This window comes from Boleophthalmus pectinirostris, unplaced genomic scaffold (assembly GCF_026225935.1).
Source record: "Boleophthalmus pectinirostris isolate CB_2022bp ecotype Guang Dong unplaced genomic scaffold, ASM2622593v1 HiC_scaffold_21, whole genome shotgun sequence".
NCBI lineage: Eukaryota > Metazoa > Chordata > Actinopteri > Gobiiformes > Gobiidae > Boleophthalmus > Boleophthalmus pectinirostris.
This window is the reverse complement of record NW_026571175.1, coordinates 35,686,035-35,711,823: the sequence shown is the minus strand read 5'-3', so window position 1 is coordinate 35,711,823 and position 25,789 is coordinate 35,686,035. Positions and strand designations below refer to the sequence as shown.

At 39.2% G+C, this 25,789-nt stretch overlaps 1 protein-coding gene across 2 annotated transcripts in view; it reads right to left on the bottom strand.

Moving 5' to 3' along the window:
* Positions 1-22,322, bottom strand: part of hoxa3a (homeobox A3a) — a 29,996-nt gene extending 7,674 nt beyond the window's left edge. The window contains exons 1-3 of one of the 2 annotated variants that reach the window (XM_055157292.1): positions 22,284-22,322; positions 20,508-20,559; positions 16,599-17,268 (exon numbers count right to left, since the gene is read on the bottom strand). In XM_055157292.1, the coding sequence (XP_055013267.1) occupies positions 16,599-17,151 (553 nt within the window). In that variant the 5' untranslated portion in view covers positions 17,152-17,268; positions 20,508-20,559; positions 22,284-22,322. Of the gene's footprint in view, positions 1-16,598; positions 17,269-19,057; positions 19,594-20,507; positions 20,560-22,283 lie in introns of those variants that run through there. The other variant, XM_055157291.1, reaches the window with a different exon arrangement.
* Positions 22,323-25,789: the final 3,467 nt, after the last annotated feature.

Genomic DNA, 25,789 nt, shown 5'->3' with positions numbered 1-25,789 from the left:
AGGTTTGTGTGTTAAACTTGTGTGAATGAAACAAAACGCAACTCCAGTTTTGTGTTTGATGGAAAAAACGTTATAACAAAGATCAGAAAATGTCAAAATATGGGCACTTTAAAATGTTCTAAAGCTCATTGTGGAACTTTTATCAAATCAGAATGTACATAACCATTAGAAACAACAGAAAGTATGAAGAAAACTGATGTACGAGTTAACCAAATCTTGCAGTGAGATCAGAAAATTAAAAAAAACGCCGGCGAAGAGTCAATAGAGATGCTTTCGTGTAATTGCTGAGTAACTCTTCGTCGTACGTGTTTCAGTCTCATTGTTGACTCTGATAAAAATATAAACAATACCTAAACAAGCTCGACCTCTGCCAAGGCCGCAGCATCACGAGAAACACCGTACCCAGAACCGGAAGCGGAATCTTCGACTGATTCATCGTTTCACGTGAACAGGCCCAAGGTCAGTTCACGTCTCTGTCCTTTTCCTTCTCAATTTTAAACTCCTTATATCTGGATTTTGTTTGTGTTTTTTTGAGCAGAGTCTGTCTCGCTTTGCTGGTGGAGGGTCCGTCACCTGCTTGTTTCTATGGATACGTCACTACTCTGCCCGGAATGTCACACAGTGTGACTTTAAACAGCCCGACTTTACATTTATTCAATTATTTATAAATGGTTTTATAGCTCAAAAATACCTCAAAAAACAATCATTCTGACTGTGAGTGGGGTCGCCTCTCCACAGATCTGACCTGTAACTCCATGAAGATAGAAAGGTTCAATGCCATACTGTGGAACATTCCAGACAATGAAATAAGATCTCCGTAGTGAATAATATTTGATGGATCCTCCACCAGAAAAGTTACACAATGCACGTTTAAGCACAAAATAAGTCAAACTGTGTACTGCCTGTGTTTCTTTGTTCGGAATCAGGAAGTGTGAGGTTAGCATACTAGTTGTTGTTTGCATTTTATTGGAGGCAAATCTCGCTCTGATCTATGAAATTTGCGAAAAATGCATAAAAAACTCATCATGGTTTATAATTAAAAAGCACTGAATGCAAAAGGTGAGTGAGAAACAACTTTAGACCACTGCAAACTTAAACACTGACTAGATTTTCTGGTTTTTATGTGTTTAAAATGGTAAAAAATCAGGTACTAAGACTTAAAACATGGTGTTAAGTTCAGAAACGGGTCAAAATATGTTGATTTTTGCTGTCTTATGATTTAATTTTAAACAGTTTGCAGCAGTTCAAAGTTCTTCCTCATTTACCTTCTGCATTCAGAGCATCGTAATTATTCACCACGATGAGTTTACAAGAGCTTTTCAACAATTAGAACACTAACAATGCACTTCCTGGTAGAACTGTCACAATAACAAATTTGGAAGCACGATATACTGCTACAGACATACTGTATATTGTGATATATGATAGTATTGAAACGACTTTACGCCACTGACTCTGGTCTCTGAAAGTTGTGAAAAACACTTAGAAACTCATCGTGGCTTATAATTAGAACACTCAGAATGCAAAATGTGAGCGAGGAATAACGTCGGACCACCACAAACTGTTAAAAAATTGACTAGTTTTTCAGTTTTTAACATTTTTTAAAGCAGTTAAAATCAGGTACAGAGACTTACAACACAGTGTAAAGTTCAGAAATGGGTCAAAAAATTGATCAAAAAAAAATGGGTCAAAAAGTGCTCTACCTGACAGGTTTGTTACAATAACAAATTTTGAAGCACAAAATATTGCTACAGACATAATCAATATTGTGATAACGACTTTACGCCACTGACTCTGGTCTCTGAAAGTTGTGGGAAAAAAGCTTATGAACTCATCACAGTTTATTATTTACAATGTTTAGAATGAATAAAGTTATTTAGGAATAATTTTTGACCACAGCAAACTGATAAAAACTGACTTGTTTTTCAGTTCTTTACATTTTTAAAACTGTAAAAATTATGGATGTAACAATAACCAAAATATCGTGATATCGTATCATCAAAAGTCTCACAATAATATCGTGGGCTGTCACAAAATCCTTTGCTTAAATGCATGATTTTACAGTAGCAATGGCTGATAAACATCAGAAACTACATTTCCCATGATTCATTTCAGTGCAGACAACATGAAGAACTATGTTTTTAATTTAATTCTTGGGATTATGACAGAAATAATTCACACCAAAATCTTGTCAAGGTATTTTAAAAGCAAAAAAGCATCTTATCCACAATTATATCATAAATATCGCAATAAATATCATACTATGAGATTTGGATATCGTTACATCCCTCATATTTTCATATTTTAAGTCATAAAAAGTCTTGTTCCACTGGCATTTTACTTGTCAAGTGAAATTTAGTCAAATTATGATAAAACTGCTTTAATTCAAGTCATCGTAACTTGGCCTAGATTGTGTTTTTGCATTTTAGTTTTGCGATTTTAGTTTTGTGTTCTAATTCTTCTTAAGAACATTCGACTGCTGCAAACTGTTTAAAATGAAACCATCCTGTTTTTTTAAGAGTAAAAATCTATCAAAATATCGCAATAAATATCGTACCGTGAGATGCATATCATGATAATTGTTATTGTTACAAAAAGTCCACTTTTTAAGTGTGATAAAACTTTCTTAATTCAAGTCATTTTAACTTGACTAGACTTTAGTTTTTGCGGTGTTGTAATTGTTGAAAAGCTCATCGTTGTGAATAATTAAGATGCTCTGAATGCAGAAGGTAAGTGTGGAAGAACTTTGGACCGTCGCAAACTGTTTAAAATGAACAGAAAGATTTAGAAAAAATCAACCTAAATATCGCAATAAATATCGTACCGTGAGATGCATATCGTGATAATATTCTATCAAGAGATTTGGATATCGTTACATCCCTTGTATTTTCATATTTTAAGTACAAAATGTCTTGCTCCTCTGGCAGATCAATTTACTCAAATTGTGATAAAACTTTTTAAATTGAAGTCGACGTAACTTGGCTAAATTTTAGTTTTTGCAGTGTTCTAATTGTTCTAAAGCTCGTATAAACTCATCGTGGTGAATAATTACGATGCTCTGAATGCAGAAGTTAAGTGAGGAAGAACACTGGACCACAACAAACTGTTTAAAATTAAATCATTCTGTTTTTAAAAGTAAAAAGCAACCAAAATATCGCAACAAATATCGTGATAATATCATACCGAGAGATTTGGATACTGTTACATTCCTCATATTTTCATATTTTAAGTACAAAAAGTCTCTTTCCACTGGCAGATCATTTTACTTGTCAAGTTAAATTTACGCAAATCATGTTAAATCTTTCTTAATTCAAGTCATCTTTAAGTTTTTGCGGTGTTTTCATTGTTGAGAAGCTCGTATAAACTCATCTTGTTGAATAATTACGACGTTTTGAATGCAGAAGGTGAGTGAAGAAGAACTTTAGACCAAACTAAAACTGTTTAAAATAAAATCACTTTGTTTTTTAAGACGTATTTTGAAGGTATTTTGACCCCTTTTTGAACTTTACGCCGCGTCGTTGTGTTAATATTGACGGATTTTTGTAAAAGTGGCAGGTCCTCATTACGTTTGTGTGTGTACAGATGTCCTCGCAACTCAAACGCGCACACACACAGACGTAAAGAATGGGTTATTTACTCGACGCAAACCCCCGAAACCTCTCTCCGCTCTTTCCGTGACCTCCCGCGCTAAATGAGCTAAAGTCGACTCCATACATATCGCCTTGGAGGACGCCGTAATGATGCTCGCGCTAATGGCTTTATCTTAGCGTTCCCATATACGGGCAAATTAGCAAACGTATAGCTGGAGATGGCGCAGCTCGTTTGCTAAATGACATGGCGCGCACATATGACTCCCGGCGGGTGCCCGGGGACGCCATTTGCATTTGAGGGTCGTTAGACAAGAGGCGAGGTGTAATCCGCGGGCCGTTTTTTTCATTTTCGGCGCTAATCTGGTAATAAATAGGTCATTATCGGAGGTGCCGGCGTAAAGTGCTTCAGCCATGCGTTAAGGAGCGGGTCGTTGGGGTGTGCGACGGTACGCTATTGTAAAAAAAAAAAAAAAAAAAAAAAAGTGTGTTTCGAAAGAGCTCGTTGTTTTCTTTACGTGGTTGGGTAAGAGTTAGTTGGACATAACGCTTTAAGAAAATGCCGCCGCCGTAACAAAACAAACTATTTTAAACGGGACTATTGTCTTCTCCGTACTGTTGTGTTCACGTTTTAAATCTCTGTACCTGATTTTTACGACGGATGTAACGACGTCCGAATCTCTCGTTACGATATTATCACATTATGCATCTCACGGTACGATATTTATTGCGATATTTTGGTTGATTTTTACTCTTAAAAAACAGACTTCTGCATTCGGAGCATCGTCGTTATTCACAGCGATGGGTTTAAAAAGAACTTTTCGATGACGACGACGACGCAAAAACTAAAATCTAGTCAAGTTAAGAACGTTTTATGTAATTAATGTAATTATTATGAAACAGATAATACTCCCTACAACTGTACAACTCACCCTTATGTAACAGATAATACTCCCTACAACTGCACAACAACTCACCCTTACCTAACATATAATACTCCCTACAACCCGACTTATGTAACAGATAATACTCCCTACAACCCGACTTATGTAACAGATAATACTCCCTACAACTGTACAACAACTCGGTTTTATGTAACAGATAATACTCCCTACAATTGTACTTATGAGACAGATAATACTCCCTACAACTGTAAAACAACTCAGCCTTATGTAACAGATAATACTCCCTACAACTGTACAACAACTCACCCTGATGAGACAGATAATACTCCCTACAACTGTAAAATAACTCACCCTTATGTGACAGATAATACTCCTTACAACTGTACTTATGTCACATATAATACTCCCTACAACTGTACAACAACTCACCCTTATGGAACAGATAATACTCCCTACAACTATACCAGCTCCTGTATCCAAATAATTGCCCTTCAGTCTAACTCTAAGGAACATTCCAGGTTATAAAAACAAGACTGAGACGAGCCGGTTCACCAGAAATGTTGCTTAGTGCTGCTTTACTTCGGTCTCTCGGAAATAAACGGAACTTAATGTACTGTCCCCGAGAAGCACGGGAGCCCAAGTGTGTGTGTGTGTGTGTGTGTGTGTGTGTGTTTGTGTGTGTGTGTGTGTGCAGAGGGGGCGGTGTGTGTGTGTGGGGGGGGGGAGGACAGAGGGTTTGTTTTTGTTGTCTCTCGCGGGGACGGTGCGATCACAGGACGCTCTGTTTACATTAGCCAGGTCAGCGGGAGGTCGCCCCGGCAGCAAATGGACAATGTAAATACAATACAAGGCTCCCCGGGACTCGGCTAATGTCAGAGCTGATGATACGAGGAAAACGCTCGGGCCGCACGAACCGCAAACATAAACTGACCGGAATTACAAAATCAAAAACTGGGACACTCTCCGGGTTTTGGTTTTGGATGGTTGGCAATAATAAAATTGTGAAACGAGCTCATTCACGACCAGTAGATTCACGTTTTCTTTGTGTTTTAGTCATTTTTAAGCCGCTTTTTTGTATTTTAACTCAACAAATGTCAATGTAAACCGAAAAAAAGAATATGTTGGTAAATTTAAATGACTTAAATTAAGAACATTTGACTTTATTTGAGTCGATTCAACTTCACAAGTCAAATTATCAACTGTGTTTTTCTTAATTCGAGCAACGATTCGATTTTGTTTCTTATTTTAAGTGTAAAAAGTTGTTGTTTTTTCTTCTTTCTTTAAGCTGTATTTTCATATTTTTAGTTCAAAAATGGCAGATAATTTGACTTATTTTACTGAAATTTACAGAAATCATGATAAATTGGGCCACAGGAACCACAAACCAAGAGCGATCAGAATTACAAAATCAAAAACTGGGACATTCCGGGTTTAGTTTTGGGTCATTGGTAATGATAAAATTGTGAAATGAAAACATAATTAAGGAGAATTTTTCTGCGATAGTCACATTTTCTTAGTGTTTTGGTTCGTTTTTAAGCAGCTTTTCTGTATTTTAACTCAACAAATGTCAATGTAAATGGAAAAAAAGAATATCTAGGTCAGTTAAAATGACTTAAATTTAGAATATTTGACTTTATTTGAGCATCGTTCGATTTTGTGTCTCATTTTAAATGCAAAAAGTTGCTGGTTTTTTTTCTTATTTTAACTGTAGGAAGCTGTATTTTCATATTTTTAGTACAAAAATGGCAGATAATTTTACTTACTTTACTGAAATTTACTGAAATCATGATAAAACTTTCTTAATTCAAGTCATCTTAACCCGACTAGATTTAGTTTTTTGCAGTGTACGTGTCTTTTTACTGTTTTGGCGAATTTTAAATTGGTCCAAAATAGAGGCACTTGGGACATTTCTTGTATAAAACTCGGACAAATCACCGGGGATAAGAAGATAAATCTAAATGTTAAATGTTAAACAGTTTTGGAATCATGTCTCTAATTTAGATACACAAAAAACCCACAGGAAAAACAACAGTTATTTTGTGTTATTATACGAGAACTTTAAACACTGCGGCATTTTCTAAAGATTTAAAACTGTGGTTGTTCAGTGGTCGAATACGTCGTCATGTTTAACCAAATTACTTTTACTTTTTTGTTTTTTTTAAATTGAGGGGTTGTTGTTGATGGTTTAACTCTTTAAATCTTGACTTCGAACTTCAAATGAACTTTCTGAAATGAATTGTGTGTTTAGTGTGTGTGTTGTGTGTACAGTGTGTGTGTTGTGTGTATAGTGTGTGTGTTGTGTGTATAGTGTGTTGTGTGTAGAGTGTGTTGTGTGTATAGTGTGTGTGTGTGTACAGTGAGTGTGTTGTGTGTACAGTGTGTGTATAGTGTGTTGTGTGTATAGTGTGTGTACAGTGTGTGTGTTGTGTGTACAGTGTGTGTGTACAGTGAGTGTGTTGTGTGTATAGTGTGTGTACAGTGTGTGTGTAGTGAGTGTGTTGTGTGTACAGTGAGTTGTGTGTGTGTATAGTGTGTGTACAGTGTGTGTGTTTGTGTGTACAGTGTGTGTTGTGTGTATGTGTGTTGTGTGTAGTGTGTGTACAGTGTGTGTGTTGTGTGTACAGTGTGTGTAGTGTGTGTGTGTGTACAGTGAGTGTGTGTGTGTGTGTGTACAGTGAGTGTGTTGTGTGTATAGTGTGTGTGTTGTGTGTACAGTGAGTGTGTTGTATTTATAGTGTGTGTATAGTGTGTTGTGTGTATAGTGTGTGTAGAGTGTGTGTGTTGTGTGTACAGTGTGTGTGTGTTGTGTATGTACAGTGAGTGTGTGTGTGTGTACAGTGTGTTGTGTGTATAGTGTGTGTGTACAGTGTGTGTGTTGTGTGTACAGTGTGTGTGTACAGTGAGTGTGTTGTGTGTACAGTGTGTGTGTACAGTGAGTGTGTACAGTGTGTATAGTGTGTGTGTACAGTGTGTGAGTGTGTTTGTGTGTATAGTGTGTGTACAGTGAGTGTGTTGTGTGTATAGTGTGTGTACAGTGAGTGTGTGTGTAGAGTGAGTGTGTACAGTGAGTGTGTACAGTGTGTGTATAGTGTGTGTACAGTGTGTGTGTTGTGTGTACAGTGTGTGTGTGTGTGTGTGTGTGTACAGTGAGTTGTATTTATAGTGCGTGTGTGTGTGTTGTGTGTACAGTGTGTGTGTTGTGTGTATAGTGTGTGTGTGTTGAGTGTGTACAGTGTGTGTGTACAGTGAGTGTGTTGTGTGTATAGTGTGTGTGTGTGTGTGTTGTGTGTACAGTGTGTGTGTTGTGTGTACAGTGTGTGTGTGTGTGTACAGTGTGTGTGTACAGTGAGTGTGTTGTATTTATAGTGCGTGTGCTGGTGTTGTGTACTTTTGTGTGATTGTTGTTGTACTTTTCTCTGTCCTGTAGATGATTTCACATCAACCTGAGGCCGAGGGACTGAAGATGGAATCTGCCACTATAAACTTTACATGTTTACATTGAAATATTCATAATATGTGCTGTCATTTTACAAATAAATAAATAAAAAATTAAGTAATTATTTGATTAATTGATATTTGTAAACCGTGAACACAATCCACCCTCCCATATGTATGTGTATGTGTATATGTATGTGTATGTGTATGTGTATGTGTATGTGTATGTGTATGTGTATGTGTATGTGTATGTGTATGTGTATATGTGTGTACGCTTATGTGTGTGTACAGTGCACAAAAAACAAAATCTATCCAAGTTAAGATGACTTGAATTAAGAAAGTTTTATCATGATTTGAGTCAGTTTCACTTGACAAGTAAAATGATCTGCCAGTGGAACAAGACTTCGTGCACTTAAAATAAGAAACACAATTGAATGTCGCTCGAATGAAGAAAAACACATTTATTTCATCGGTGGATCATTTGACTTGTCAAGTTGAATCGTCTCAAATCCACCCTGTTCACTGTGAGAAGGTTTGAAGAATAAAAACACTAGATCAGTTTAATGTTTTACTGTGGAACTCCGCTCAAACAGTGAGAGATACAGGAATACATTCATACTATAATACTCCCTACAACTGTGCAACAACTCACCCTTATGTAACAGATAATACTCCCTACAACTATACAACTCACCCTTATGTAGCAGATAATACTCCCTACACCTGCAAATACAGTAAAATGTTCTTAATTTAAGTCATTTTACCTTGACTGGATATTGTTTTGTTGCATTGTGTATATGTGTATGTGTGTATGTGTATTAGTAATAACTGAAATATCGTGATATCGTCATAATAATATCGAGAACTGTCACGATATATCGGATCACAAGTTCCTTTGTTCAAATGCATTGTTTTATAGTAACAACAGCTAAAAAACATACATACAACTAAAAAACTACATTTCCCATGATTCATTTCAGTGCGGACAACATGGAGAAATACGTTTTTACTTTAATTCTTGAGATTATGACGTAAAGATTCACACATAAGGTATTTTAAATGCAGAAAGTGTTGTGTCTACAATTATATTAACCATCCAAACTATCGCAATAAATATCGTACCATGAGATTTGGATAAAAATAATGCATTTAGAGCCACGGTGTCAATGAAAGTTGAATGTAAATGTTGGTATTGTGCATCTTTTGGTACCAGTTTTATATCTTTATCTTCATAATTTTCTAAGATATGACCATTTTGTCAAGATGTTGAGTGTTTTTTCATAATTATCCAATATCGACAAAGGCCAAAGATGAAATGAGAGACTTTAAGTTTCAAGTTTTATATAATGTGTTGTTACAATTCAGGATCTGTTGCTTATTCAAGATCCTTGAAGCGCCAAAGAAATGACACTTTCGCCATATCTCAGAAACTCATGATGATAGAAACGTAAACTGATACCAAATGATTCACAATGTCCATTTTTATATTCAACTTTCATTGACACTATTGGGCTAAATTAATGATTTTTTTGATCAGATTTAAGGCTTCTGCAGGTACTAAATTTCAGAGGCTTGATGGACCCAGTAAATATCAACAAAATATCATGAAATTTCTCGTGGAAGTTTACTCTGGCAAGTGTAAAAAAAATGATATTAGGTACAGACTGATTTTCAAACATTTTTCAAAAAGCTGGGCAAATGATGCATCCGACTGTTACCCTAATTCATCAGACGGTTTCACTTCGTGGAAACCGTGTGACCTCGCAGCATTAGGATTCGTTCGCTTGACGGTAGACGGGGACTTTTTTTTAATTTAATCAATCGCTGCTGTTTGGTCGTGACGTATGTAATGCACCAAATCCCGAAGGAAGAAGGACAATAACGTCTTTCCTCTTGATAAAATTCACCAAACATTCTCTTTGTTACAGCTTTAAATCCTCGATCTCGGGAATCATCGCCAACACAGAATGTCTGTCTCTTCTCTGATCGGCTGGTGCCCGAACTCGCACTTCCAGAGTTTTTGCGAACCATTTAGTGTATTCTGATTCCTGACCTAGTCGCTGGAGAGAAATGAAATTGAGCGGAGGCACCAGCTTGACTACCCTACTGTGTGTGTATATAAATGATTATTTTACTTAAATGTGCATGCTTATTGTTGTGTTGTTACGTTGTTCTGTCCACTGTCTTCATTATTGTCAATTTAACACAAAAAAATGTAAAGAAAAAAAGAAAAATCTGCAGTTTTGGATAAATCTGCTGGGTCTGGGGACACAGGACTCAAACCTGGGACTGTCTCGGTTAAATCTGGAATAGTTTGAGTTCACGTCAACACAACAGCTTCGAAACAACAACCTGGAGTTTTCGTTTTGGTCGAGCTGTCAGACGCAGATTTGTCGAGCTGGTTTATGGGTCGTTCTGTATCTCTGCGATTACTGGACGTATCCGCACGCAACAAAAACTGGCTCAAAGCTCGCTGTGTTCTCCGTCTGTGTAAATAAACCGATGTCAGAGCATTTCTTCAGAACAGCTTTAAAACGAGTCGCCATTCTTCATCCCCAAAAGACGCGATTGTTGTCAGTTTGAAAGGAGATTAAGCCCGGAGATTAACATGACAAGTTTATGGAGCAGATCCCAAACAAATAACGAGAAGGTTATTTGAATCTATCTGCATTTAGTCTGAAATTCTGGTCTGAAATTCTCAAATCGTGGCGTCACCGAATTCTGGGAGGTTATTTTTAGCCGCGGTCGGGTACGGCGGTTCTCTGAATTGTTGATAACTTGGCACCGGATCACACGACGACTGAAGCTTTGAACTGAACCGGAACAAGAATAAGACGACAACGTTCACAATATATAAAGCAAAACTAGAAAGTATGGAAAAGTATATCGACAATTAAGTATTAAATCAAAAAGTAGTGACTGAAAATGAGACTAAAATATTTAAAAATAGACAGATCTACAAACATTTATATGTTTTAATCCACTACGATACTTTTCTAATGCAACTAAAACATGAAAAGTATTCTAAATATTCTAAATAAAGTACTTTAATTGGACCATGTATTGGAATATGTTAGAAAATACAAAATATACATGAACTATGACTAAAAGAAAGTACATTTTCACAGTATTTTTCTGGCTATAAACGTATTCTGAAGTGTGGTGTAGATTAATACAGAAAATATAGAAGTAAAATTGTAATATTGGAACTCATTTGGGCTACTAATGCAATAAATAAATAAAGTATAATCTCAGGAAACCCCTTTTTGAATGTAGAATGTTGTAAAGAAAATATGAGTTGAAATAAATAAAGGGCAGAATGAAACACTTTAGTAACCAGATGATTTTTATAATATTTTTTAGAATATAAAAGTTATAGTAATTACTTGTTGTCGACCTTTAACAGTTCAGAAATTATATAATATTATAACTTTTGAATGATCAAAATGCACTAAACCTGGAACTAAATCTGGACTAAACCAGGACTAGAACAAGACAAAACCAAATTTACATCAGGACCCAAACCAGGACCAAAAATAAGTATGAACGCATCTTTAGAAAACCTGACTCAGGTCTACTTCTGGACCAGGTTCAGACCAGGATCATGTGGTTTTGTACACACTGCCAATAAGAACTAAACCCAAAACTAACCTGGACTAAACCAGGACTATAACAGGATTAAACCAGGACTAAACCAGGACTATAACAGGATTAAACCAGGACAAGAACAGGACTAAACCAGGACTAGAGCAGGACTAAAACAGGACTAAACCAAGACTACACCAGGACTAGAGCAGGACTAAACCAGGACTAGAACAGGACTAAACCAAGTCTACATCAGAACTAAACTGGTCCCAAACCAGGACCAAAAATAAGTATGAATGCACCTTTAGAAAACCTGAGCTGCGTTTTGCTCACACTGCCAATTAAAACTAAACCCAAAACTAACCTGGACTAGAGCAGGACTAAACCAGGACTGCATCAGGACTAAACTGGGCTCAAACCAGGACCAAACCAGGATCAAGTGTACTCATAAATGAGCTCATATATCTAGAATCACATTCATTATAACTCAAATACGCAATTTCCAATGCACAATTCTTTTCACATTTTTCAGAGTTTGGAGCTGAATTTTTATGTGACAGTAAAGCTAAGAACCACACTAGCATGCTAACATCACACTTCCTGATTCTCGGCCAATTAAACACTTTAAAATTAGACGAAGACAAAACACAGCAGACTTATTTTGACATTAAGACCCAACTGCTTGTACAATCTGACACATTTTACTCAAAAACACAGAAATAAAATTCATCATATTAAAACAGAAATCTCTTGTCAAATTGTCAAAACAACAACCAGGAAAAAAAATTCTAAATTGAAAATACTTTGAAGTTATAAGGGTTTTTTTATGCCATGGTTCGTCTCAAAAAATGAAGTGCAAATGGTTCAGGTTTTGTTTTCCCTGATGTTTAGCCTCTTAAATCCGTTTTGTGTCGACTGAAATTAAAATAACCAGATATTTGTCATTTTTTGTCCTAACAACATGAAAATCGTCCCTGCACACGCTCGTCCCCAGGCTGCATCATTTACCCCAGTGTCAGAAATTCAACTTGTGCCCAAATTTAAAATGTGACAAAACCAATTAAAAGAAAATCTGTGGAATATTTGCTCAACTGAATAAAATCTACTGGGTCCAAAAAGTCTCTTAAGTTCCAACCTAACAGTGTCCAAAAATCTGTTTTTCTCAAATAACTTTAAAAATAATCCGTTTAGGGCCATGGTGTCAATGAAAGTTTAATATAAATGTTGCTACTGTGCATCTTTTGGTACCAATTTTATATCTCTATCTTCATAACTTTCTAAGATATGACCATTTTGGAGGTTCTTACTGATGATGACAAGTATTTTACAGTGAACATGTCTGATAACGAACAGTCAAAATATAATAACACCTGTAGTAAAGAGATTTTATTTTCACATTTTCAGGTCTTTGAGTTCAAAATGTGTTAATCTCAAGTTGCATAATGTGTTGTAGGTTACAATTTGTTACAATTTGTTACAATTTGTTACAATTTATTTACAATTTGTTAGAATTTGTTACAATTTATTTACAATTTGTTAGAATTTGTTACAGTTTGTTGCAATTTGTTACAATTTGTAGGTTACATTTGTTACAATTCAGGATCTACTTGCTTATTCAAGATCCTTGGAGTCCCACTTTTGCCACATCTCAGAAACTAATGATGATAGAGACATAAAACTGATACCAAATGATCCACAATGTCCATATTTATATTCAACTTCCATTGATACTATAGAGTTAAGTTAATTATGTTTGATGTTATTAAAGAAGAACTGATTTTCCAGCTCAGATTTTAGGCTTCTCCAGGCACTAAACTTGCGAGTCTTGGTGGACCCAGAAAACATCATGAGAATTTCATGAAATTTCTGATGGAACTTTACTTCGACAAGAGTAAAAAAAAAAAAAAGATACTAGGTAGAGACTGATTCTCAAAAATGTTTCAAAAACTTGAGTAAATGATGCTTCCTACTCGTCCCACTAAGATGACACCCTCTGAATTTGAGCTCGGCTGAATGAGCGATTCGAGAATTACACGTAGAACAGACAAAAAACAAACAAACAGACAAACGTTCCTCGCATTAATAGATAAACAATAACAATAATATGATCTCCTGCAGCTTCTTGGGATAAAAACTGACGTATATAAGCCGCCCTAACGCCACCATTTCAGACCGTTTCATGGCTCGTCCACTGAGAATCTCCCCAAAATACAAACGCAACACAATCACATGAATCTGCAGGGACGGGGAGGGGGCGGGGTCCGGGGCTCTACAGCGACGGACACTTAACGGGGCAGAAATAGCTGGATTAAACTGGATCCGGTGAATAATTTGAAACGTGGGTTCAGATATCGACTTGGGAAAGACACGGACCGATTCTGGGAGGTTTGAGACGCACGTAACGCCGTACAGGATTGCGTTTTTTTGGTTAGAAACATGTAAACGTGTGTGTGTTTTTGAAAATTCGCAGTTTGTTAACCCATTAGTGTGATCGTTTTCTGGTTATAAAAAGTCGTTCTGATTGACCGAGGACAAAGACAATCACAGCTACACATGCAGTTGAGTCTGGAGAGTAGAATGAGATGAAAAATAAAAATAAATTTGACCAAAAAATGACCAAAGCAGTCAAAATACTATGAGGCCTGCAATTTGTAAATCATATAGAGCATCAGTGATCCAAGCTAGAGCTGTTTAGGATTAAATATTGATTATTTTAGGCATGTTTTGGTGATTTCCTTCCGACAGAAGCAAGAAGAAATATTTCTAAATGTTAATTGGATAATGTAATTCTGTTTTTTTCTAACAGTGGGTTCAAAATTCTGCTACATTTGTCTCTCTAAATCACATTAGGGCTGCAAAAGTATCGAAGCTAGAAACTCATTTGAGCCAGAAAAAAGTCCCCCAAAAAAGTCTGGACACAAATGAGCCTTTCCTGAATGTGTTTAGAACGATCTGGAGCTGGATCAGAACAAGTATAAGAGCACATAGACGAGTAAACGCTATGGATGTAACAATATACAAATCTCTCGGTGTGATATTTCCACAATATACATCTCACGGTATGATATTTATCTCCTTATAATGCTTTGACGAGACTTAATCCAAAGAACTAAGACTTAAAAGTGTTAGAACTGTTATTTCTTCTTGTCGTCTGCGCTGAAATGGAGCAAAGGATCATGGTCTATGTAGTTCCCTCTGTCCTCTGTCTGTTTTTTAGCTATTACTGCACCAGAACTCTTCAAGCAAAGACACTTGTGATTTGATTGTGAGAACTTTGACGATACGATATCACAATATTTTGGTTATTAGACCTGGTTTAGACCTGGTTTAGACCTGGTTTAGACCTGGACCACTGAGGGATTACACAGATATAAAGACACATGAGAGTAGAAAAGAAAATACTACCATTTAATATTGAAAAATGAAATACTAAATACAGTGTTTTGTTTTTTTTGTTTGATTTTTATCATTGTGTTATCAGTGCTGAATATTTGGTTCTATTTCTTGGAATGTAAATCATGAGTATTGGTCTAAAAATAGTCAGCTAACCACTGCAGAATCCCAAGAACTCAGTCTTAAAAGTATTAGAACTGTTATTTCTTCTTGTCGTCTGCACTGAAATGGAGCAAAGGATCATGGTCTATGTAGTTCCCTCTGTCTTCTGTTTGTTTTTTATCTATTGCTGCACCATAACTCTTAATTTAAGCAAAGAGACTTGTGATTCGATTGCAAGAACTTCGACGCTACGATATTTTGGTTATTGTTGCATCACTAGTATACATCCATGGACCTGGTTTAGACCTGGTTTAGACCTGGTTTAGTCCTGATTTAGACCTGGTTTAGACCTGGTTTAGACCTGGTTTAGACCTGGTTTAGACCTGGTTTAGTCCTGGTTTAGACCTGGTTTAGACTTGGACCACAATGGAACCTACCTGGACCACTGAGGAATTACATAAATATAAGGACACATGGGAACAGAAATGAAAATACTACCATTTAATGTTGAAAAAATGAAATTATAAGTAGTGTTTTGTTTTATTTTGGGTTTTTTTTTTTTATTCCTTGATATTTAAATCATGAGTATTGGTCTAAAAATAGTCAATTATGCACTGCAGAAGCCCAATAACTAACTGTTATTTCTTCTTGTCGTCTGCACTGAAATGGAGCAAAGGATCATGGTCTATGTAGTTTCCTCTGTCTTCTGTCTGTTTTAAGCTATTGCTGCATCATAACTCTTAATTTAAGCAGAACTCTGACTGTATGATATCATGATATTTCCGTTATAGTTACATCTCTAATATACGCCCATGGACCTGGTTTGTAGACCTGGTTTAGACCTGGTTTAGACCTGGACCACTGAGGGATCACACAGATATAAGGACAATGGGAGCAGAAAAGAAAATACTACCATTTAATGTTGAAAAATGAAATTCTAAATAGTGTTTTTTTTATTATTATTATTATTATTATCATTGTGGTATCAGTATTGAGTATTTGAGTCTATTCCTTGGTATCTAAATCATGAGAATTGGTCTAAAAATGGAGCAAAGGATCATGGTCTATGTAGTTCCCTCTGTCTTCTGTTTGTTTTTTAACTATTGTTGCACCATAACTCTTCATTTAAGCACTTGTAGTTCGATTGTAAGAACTTTGATCATACGATATCACGATATTTTGGTTATTGTTACATCCCTATACGCCCATGGACCCGGTTTAGACCTGGTTTAGACCTGGTTTAGACCTGGACCACTGAGGGATCACACAGACATAAGGACACATGGGAGTAGAAACGAAAATTCGATCATTTAATGTTGAAAAATGAAATTCTAAATACAGTGTTTTGTTTTGTTGTTTGGTTTTTTATCATTGTGGTGTCAGTATTGAGTATTTGAGTCTATTCCTTGGTATTTTAATCATGAGTATCTAAAAATAATTTGCCTGTTCATCAATTAACCACTGCAGAATCCCATTAACTTGGATGTGCGTGGTTGAGGTGGAGTTTAACTAAATCTGTTAAAAATCTCGTGTATAATCGTGCATTTGTGCTCACTTTTGTGCGTGTAAATGTTGGTGTTTTACGTCGTACCTGCGCTGGAGCTCGTGGTGATCTTCTGCTTGGTGTTCTGCCGCGACTCCTTCATCCAGGGGAAGATGTGTTTGCGGGAGGAGGAGGAAGAGGAGGAGGAGGAGGGCGACCCGGCTTTGGCACTGCCCTGAGCGGCTCCGGAGCTGGGCCCGTTGCTTGTGCTTTGGCTGACGTCGCCGGGAGAGAGCGAGGGGGCGGCGGCGGCGGCGGTGGTGGCGGGCTGCTGCTGCTGGGGAGGGAGAGGGAGAGGAGGCGGCGGCGGGGGAGCGGCTGACACGGGGCCCTGCGCTTGATTGCTTTCGGGATGGACCTTGGCCTGCGCCGCCTGGATGACCGCGCTCCTGTCGCAGCCCTCCGCCATGTCTCCCGGCTTGTGCAGCGCCACGGAGCCGTCGGGAGACTGCAGGGAGCACGCGGGTCGATGGTACTCACTTTCCACATGAGAGGCCCGGGGATATTGGCCCTGATTGGCGTCATAACCGTAGCCATTTGCGCTTTGATATGGGTAGCCACTGTAAATTGCGGAGCTGTCGTAGTAGGTTGCCTTTTGCATCTCGCCGTTTCCCAATATTTATTTCCGAAACTGACAGGGTCTTGACACCCTTGTAGAATAACATTGGCACCCCGTGGTCACGTGACGCCTCTCCGCCAATGGCCTCCTCGGGTGAACCTAGGGTTACAAGAAGCACGGTGAGGAGAAGAAATGGTAGCGATCCATCTTACTTGTGAATGCGGCCTGACACGGCGGACCATGGAGCCGAGATAGGGCCAGCGCGCGGGCACACTATTACCGTTTACCTTCTGGCTTCCACGGGCCACGGAGGCACGCAGCAACCTTGCGTCGCCATCTGCGCCACACAGTCACCACAAAAGCAGTTTTATTTAACAAGAAACGCGTGACATTTCCAAGCTCGCTGCTCGTTAACAATATTGCGCGCGCTGGAGGTTGGGGCTTATTAGCGGCTGACCACGTCCTCCCTCCGCGGCGTTTTTCTCCACACGGGCCGCTCATATTTCTGCAGCAGGTGGAGACATTAGCGCTAATTTTGCCTTAAAATATGAAAGGGGAGTGCGTACTTTGTGTAACCGGATAGAGGAGCGCGCGAGGGGCCACCTGGTGAAAAGCGTAAACAGCCGCATTCTCTCGCGCCAAGATAAATGAAGGGAACCAGAAAAACCGGGCGCGCGCCTCCGTGACCACACTGTGAACTCTCCTCGCGCATGCAGGCCCATAATAATGGCTGCTGCCGCTGTCCGTCGCGTCGCGGGGTGATGTATGCGCGGATGGGTGATGTATGGGGGGCCCGCGCGGGTAAACGGAGACCGGGGACGCGCGGAGGAGGACGGGGAGGCGCAGCGAGGAGCGGGATCAGCCCCGCAGGTAACCGCGGGGAGCAGGCCTATCTGCGCTCTGCATCGTTATGGAAATCATAAACAATATCAAACACGTGGGGAAGAGAGATATGAAGCTCTGCAAGCATCTTTCATTTGGATACGCGCGGCTTGGAACGTGCACAGTTTAGTTTTACGCACGACAAAAACAAGAAAATAATAATAATAATAATAATAATAATAATAATAATAATAATAATAATAATAATAATAATGTAAAAAGAATGTAAAAGATTTAAAAGAAAAGTAAAAGAGGCTCTTCTTTAATTGGCATTCAGAGCAACAAAAGAGCCCTGGCTGCAGCTCAAATGATCCTTGGGCCTTTTGCTCGAAAAGCACAATCTCAGAGCAGGAGACAAAGACAAATGTACCGCAACAAAGGGGTCAATGTGTCAGAGCTCAGAAGTCTGTGTATTATTTTATTTTCAGTTTTTAAAAAAAATCTAAAATGATTTTCTTAAAAAAAAGAAAAAAAGAAAAAAGAAAATGTTTTAAATAAGAGGAAAATAAGAACATGTTGTAACCTAAAAAAAATTTAATAATAATGATACAAAAAATATAAAAAGAAATGTAAAAAATACAACGTGACACTGCGCGTTGGGAACATGAAAAGTTGTTGAAAACGTGCAGCCAGTTGCCCTGAGGTGTAAGCAGCCATAACTATTCATCAAAGGCTCATAAATAAATGAAGCAGCTGTATTAGTAATTAAATGGGACCGTGGTTTGTGTAGCTCATAACTCAGCGCGAGCCCCGTGCGCCCTTTCCCTGCGCCTAAACTAACCACACGCTGAAAGAACGTGTCCACACTGTTACACTACGGGACAAACTCCCGCTCCAAATGTGTTCAGAGTCATATCTCCAGCGCAGAGCCGAGCCGCAGCCACCGCCTCGGTCTCAGAGTGTGGGAGATATGCTCCGCGCCGCACGGATCCACCGCTCCCGCCCGTGTGGATGTGAGTGAACTCTTCCTGAACCGAGATCTAAGTCGTACGGTGATAAATCACCCGCGCGACACACAAACTCGGCCATTTACAAAGCGAGGGAAGCCTATTTCTGGCCTGCTTACCTTATCCTCTGACGAGCAGTGCGCAGCAGCGACCGGCAATATTCTCTCATTCAGCGAGGAAATCGATCAAAGCAGTAATCCAGAGAAAAGTGAAGGCAGCGGGCCAGTCGGAGACAGCCGAGCCCAGCCATGCACCGCGCTCTGCGCAGCCACAACAACACGAGCAGAGTGGAGCCCCGTGCGCTTTTCCCGACTCGACGTGGATGGGTAGGTTACGAAAGCAGGCGTGAGCAGTGGGGTCAGCGTGATAAGCCTTATCTGCCCCCCGTGCCACAGACAGACAGCCGGGGCTCTTCCACAGCTCTGAGAGGCAGCCTATAGTCTATACGCGTATACTCTGCTCTATACGCTGCTCTATGTGGTCCCCTCACGCACCAGTACCGTGCACACACGCCAGTGAACTGCCCCGAACCACAGCGTCACCATAGACAAGAAAAATTATGCAAATGAACTAGCGCCTTGGAAAAGCCAGTTCAAATCAAGAGCTGCCTCTCCCCTCTCCCACCTCCACCTCCTCCCCCCTAAAGCAAAACGGGACACGCTGTCTGTCCACAAATAGTACACAATTCTCCACCACAAATACACGTTTTACCTTTAAAATCTGCTATAATCTGCATGAGAGGAGGAAGAGAAACGCTGACCACTGCACCAGCCCACGCCACATAAAGGAGCTCCTCATCACCGCTTAATCATTAACTATTTGCAGCGGCCTCTCTTTGTCGTTTGTTTCATTGTGGCACGCTAAAAGAACAAGAAAACAGCTGCTAAACATTGCGCTGTGCAGTCAATATTTTGATCTTATTCTATGTTTGAATCCTCGGTGCTCTTTCTACAAAGCAGAGGAGTCCCGCAGAAGACAGAGGGACGTGTGGATCTGCCAAATGGCTCCTGAGAGCAGCAACCCGCCTGGAAACATATCCTCCCAGTGTGCGCAAAACACTGCTGATTTTGGCACATATTTTCCAAAGTGGGACATACAGCGCGCGTGGGTGTGTGAGTGGGACCCAAAAATCCACGCGTGAGGATTATTTTTTAGCCAACTCTGCTTTTTTCTATTCACCCACTTTGTCTAATTATTGACTCCTTTGTTCAAAACGCTGAATTTCGTCTTTCTTTTTTTTACGCGGGGAATGTTTGTCAGTGGCCCACGGCGAAAGTTAATAATAAAAGGATGAAATGGTGAAAGAGTAGCCCGAGAGTTGAAGTGTAAACGCGGGCATATGGCGCACACCGAGAGGGGCTGCTGGAGAGAGGCGAGGCGGCGTTCCAAGAGCCACGTTTATAATGACAAATGACAGGGACGAAGGAGGAATTACGGCTGTCTGTGCCGCTATTACGCACGGGACTCGGAGACCAGAGCGCTCGTGTGTGTGGGGCTACTTATTAGAAATTGAATAAGGATATCACCATCAAGCATTCATAACACAAATCAATACAGATATGGACTTACCGAGGGCAGATCGAGGGCTGCGGGGGAGGCCTGCGCTCACACGGCTGGAGCTCTGCAACATGGAACATTGAGCATACACTTTTACCCTTTTCATTTCTAATATTTCCTCATCTAATACTAGTTTTAATCTTCACAAAGAGATATGGATTTGGAGATGGTTCCAAAATGAAAGCTCGTAAAAGTGAGTAGTGGATGGCTGTGCTTTGGGATTCTTGTAAAACCTCGTGCGTAATTCTTTGTAATTTATGCGCAATAAAAGGCAAATAAAACTGAAAAAAACTGGCACTTTTATTTACAAACTCCTCGAATTTGTGAGTTATCTTTTTGTGTTGAAATTGTGTTTTTAAAGTCATATTTTAAGGTAACAATTCGATTTTTCTTTTGAAGTTTCTAAATATATTAAGAATTTGCTTGTAATAAATTGCGTAAAAGGCCACAGTAGCTTGAGCAGAGTGTAAACACGGAGCTGTGATTATTAATAGCCATAGAGGACAGATTACAGCGCTTGGATAAATATTTGCATATTGTGCTAAAATAAAGATAAGGCTGGAGCAAACGTTTTGTGCAAATAAAACCCGTGCTTCCCCAGCGTCATGTGCGCGCGGCTCTGGACCGTCATTATCCCGCAGCAGCTTCTCTCCTCGCCTCTCCCCGAGTCTTCCCCGAGTCCTCCCCGAGTCCCCGCGCCCATAAATCACGCGCAGCCCGTGACCTCAGCGCCGGCCGCAGAGCCACTCCGTCTTCCATTATGTGCTCGTTTCCCTGAGAGGAAAGAGGCGAGGCGGAGCGGGACCAGAGCCTCTGCTCGCCTGCTCCTGATGCGAGCCCCGGACTGATGGATCATTTCACAGACCCGGAGTTTGGAGAATAAACGCGGCGTAATTTGGGTGTCAGTGTGGACCATGTGCTCATTCCTCTTCACTCACAAAAGACAAACTACATCTAGGCTATTTGACTGTGTCTATTTATAGATTTTATCTCACAAATTTGACTTCCTTTGTGTTTTATTGTCTTATATTTTAACATTTTAACACATCACGTTTTTTGTTTTGATCTTAAAAAGGAAATATTCTCTGTCCAGGCTTTGGTCTATGGCTGCTTTATGTACTAACACTAGACCAGGCCTGTGCGTAACAACAGCCATTCCTCCCAAACCATTTTAAACATTTCAGATTATATTTTGCCCATTTAAAGCATTCACATGGATATTTACGCATTGCACAATAGTTTCTTTGTAACACGTGTGAGACAAAAATAAAAATAAAATAACAACAAAAACAAAAACTCCTTAGCCACAAAGACTATAGGCTACAGTGTGTATTTCTGTCTCATAAAGGAAAATTCCAAACACTGTGTCCATTATAAGAGATATGGGATGTTTTGGTTCTTAAAATAGGCCTAAAATTTTTGATTCTTTTGTTTTTTTGTTTATGAAAATGTGTGTAAAAGTATTTATCAAAGAACCATAGCGGTTGTTCAGAATTACGCACGGCTACACATTTGTATTATAATTATTCCCAAGTAGGTTACTCCACTCTCCTGCCTTCAGAGCACGAGGGCTGTTCTCCACTTTCTTTATTTGCACTTTTCGCCACTTCTTGTCACTTTTATGATTCTTTTCCGTTATATCAACAATAAAAGTGACATATCATTGTAAATCTGGCGGCTCCTTTTCGCTACCTGTCCATTCCCCAGCCTCTCCGGGTCCCGTCTCCCCCTGACCTCTGTCTCCCGCGGCCATAACTCACGGCAGTAATGAACAATCGACGGAAATACCTCAAAATAAAATCCATCCTCCCAAAGCTCTGGCGCTGCCCGCGTGGAAAAACATATCCGTCCGTGACAGCTCGAGCAGCGGCGGCGGCAGCAGCAGCAGCAGCGGTATAGCCGTGCCGCGCGGTACATCCACAAAGACGAGCACGAGGAGCCGCGTGAGTGCGTCTTTTCTCCCGTGGTCGCACATCAGCCGCAGCCCCGGACCCCCCTCCCGGATACTGGGGAATACGGCTGCGTCTAATCAGTATCCTGCGGCCCAGACCGGGGGCTCTCCGGTTTGCTCCTTCCGAGAGCCATAACACACAGCGCGCACGTAACCGCGTCTTCCCCCCGCGCTGCTCACGTGACCCAACTTAAATCCCCTTTATTTGAGCTCGTGAATCATTAATGGAGACAGACATGGCCCCGGAGCAGCGCGCGTTTTCCTCCACGCAGAAGAAGACGCACGGTGCCGCCGCCGCCGAGACTCCGACCGAACCGACGAGAAGCGAGTCTGTGCGCCCTGGATCCGCCAATATTACAGGAAATACTACTACTGCTACTGCTACTACTATTGCTACTACTACACTACTACTACTACTACTACTACACCACGCAGTTTGTCCAATATTTAAACCAAACTCCGAGGAAGTGCTGTTTAGCCCAGAGGGGGAACAAAGAGTCACATGTGGAATCTGCAAAAACTTGACACTGGTTTTCACTGCTACTTTTTAAAATATTAAGGATTTTAAAATACTACTACATTAAAGGTTTAGAGCTGTAAATCCTAGTTTTATATTGATGTTATGAGCCGCACTTCTAAACTATCTTGTTTATAAAATGCGTAAAATTGTAGTTTTCTCTGAATGCAAAGAAAGGTTCTCGAGGTCCTGGTGTAGTCCACGGTCATGGCAGTGTCATGGCACGGCACGGAACAGTTCACATAACCAAGATAGAGTACAAGTCTAAAGGATAACTGTGTTTTGTTAGTATTTCTTATATTTTTCCTATAGTTCCTAATGTTGTTTGTGTAGTACTTGAGTGTGTACTAGAAGTGAGTCTGTGCGTCATGGATACGCCAATATTACGGGCTTTACGCACAGGAAATACGACTACTACTACTGCTACTGCTACTACTACTACTACTACTACTACTACTACTACTACTGCTACTACTACTACTACTGCTACTACTACTACTACTGCTACTACTACTACTACTACTACTACTGCTACTGCTACTACTACTACTGCTACTGCTACTACTACTACAAAGAGTCACATGGGGAATCTGCAAAACTTGACACTGTCCATTTCAAACACTTTTAAAATATTTACTACATTCAAGTCTATAAATAGATGTAAATGTTAGTTTTATGTTGATATTATGAGCAACACTTCCGAACTTGTTTAAAAAAAATGTTACACAAATGAATTTGAACTGATTTAGTGGAGATAAATTATTAGGGTATTGAGGTCCTGGTGTAGTCCACGGTCATGTGTCATGGCACAGAACAGTTCACACAGACAAGACAGAGTCTAACTGTAAAGGATTACTGTGTTTTGTTAGTGTTTCTTATATTTATCCGAAAGTACTATGAAATATCATTAATACAATATTAGACTATAGTGTAGTGTTTAAGTTATTTGTTTTATACATGTTTATTTATGTAGATGTAGTACTTCAGTGTGTGCTGGAAGTGAGTCTGTGCGCCATGGATACACCAATATTACAAACTATACGCAGAGGAAACTACTACTACTACTACTACTACTGCTACTGCTACTACTACTTCTACTACTACTACTACTACTACTACTGCTACTGCTACTATACTACTACTACTACTACTACTACTACTATTACTACTACTACTACTACTGCTACTACTACTACTACTACTACTACTACTACTGCTACTGCTACTGCTACTACTACTACTGCTACTGCTACTGCTACTGCTACTACTACTACTACTGCTGCTACTGCTACTGCTACTACTACTTCTACTACTACTACTACTACTACTACTACTACTACTGCTACTGCTACTACTACTACTACTACTACTACTACTACTACTACTACTACTGCTACTACTACTACTACTACTACTACTACTTACTACTACTACTACTACTACTCTACTACTACTACTACTACTGCTACTGCTACTGCTACTACTACTACTACTACTACTGCTACTGCTACTGCTACTGCTACTACTACTACTACTACTACTACTACTACTGCTACTACTACTACTACTACTACTACTACTGCTACTGCTACTACTACTACTACTACTACTACTACTGCTACTACTACTACTACTACTACTGCTACTACTGCTACTACTACTGCTACTGACTACTACTACTACTACTACTACTACTACTACTACTACTACTACTGCTACTACTACTACTACTACTACTACTACTACTACTACTACTACTACTACTACTACTACTACTACTACTACTACTACTACTACTACTACTACTACTACTACTACTACTACTACTACTACTACTACTACTACTACTACTACTACTACTACTACTGCTACTGCTACTACTACTACTACTACTACTACTACTGTACTACTACTACTACTACTACTACTACTACTACTACTACTACTGCTACTGCTACTACTACTACTACTACTACTACTACTACTACTACTACTACTGCTACTGCTACTACTACTACTACTACTACTACTACTACTACTACTACTGCTACTACTGCTACTACTACTACTACTACTACTACTGCTACTGCTACTACTACTACGACTGCTACTGCTACTACTGCTACTGCTACTGCTACTACTACTACTACTACTACTACTACTACTACTACTACTACTACTACTACTACTACTACTGCTACTACTACTACTACTACTACTACTGCTACTACTACTACTACTACTACTACTGCTACTACTGCTACTACTACTACTACTGCTACTACTACTACTACTACTGACTACTACTACTACTACTACTACTACTACTACTACTACTACTACTACTACTACTACTACTACTACCATGACTAACAACAACAAAGAGTCACATGGGGAATCTGTAAAACTTGACACTGTCCATTTCAAACACTTTTAAAATATTTACTACAGCCTACAAAGAGATGTAAATGTTAGTTTTATGTTACTATTATGAGCAGCACTTCTAAACTTTGCTACCCAAATGAATTTAAACTCATTTAATGGAGATAAGAAATAATTTTTGTTTGGCACTGAAATATAATGAATATAATATGAGACTATAGTGTAGTATTTAAGTAATTTATTTTAAACATGTTTTATATTTGTAGTACTTTAGTTAATTTTTCATTTATTCATTTTATTTGTTTGATCAAGGTAAAACAAAATAAGCAACAATAACAAAAACAAATGTGTACATGTAGTACTTGAGAGTGGATTTTTAGAGTAGGCCTATATAAACATAGGATATTTCATAATGTAAAATAGTATAAGTGGTTCTAATCCTTT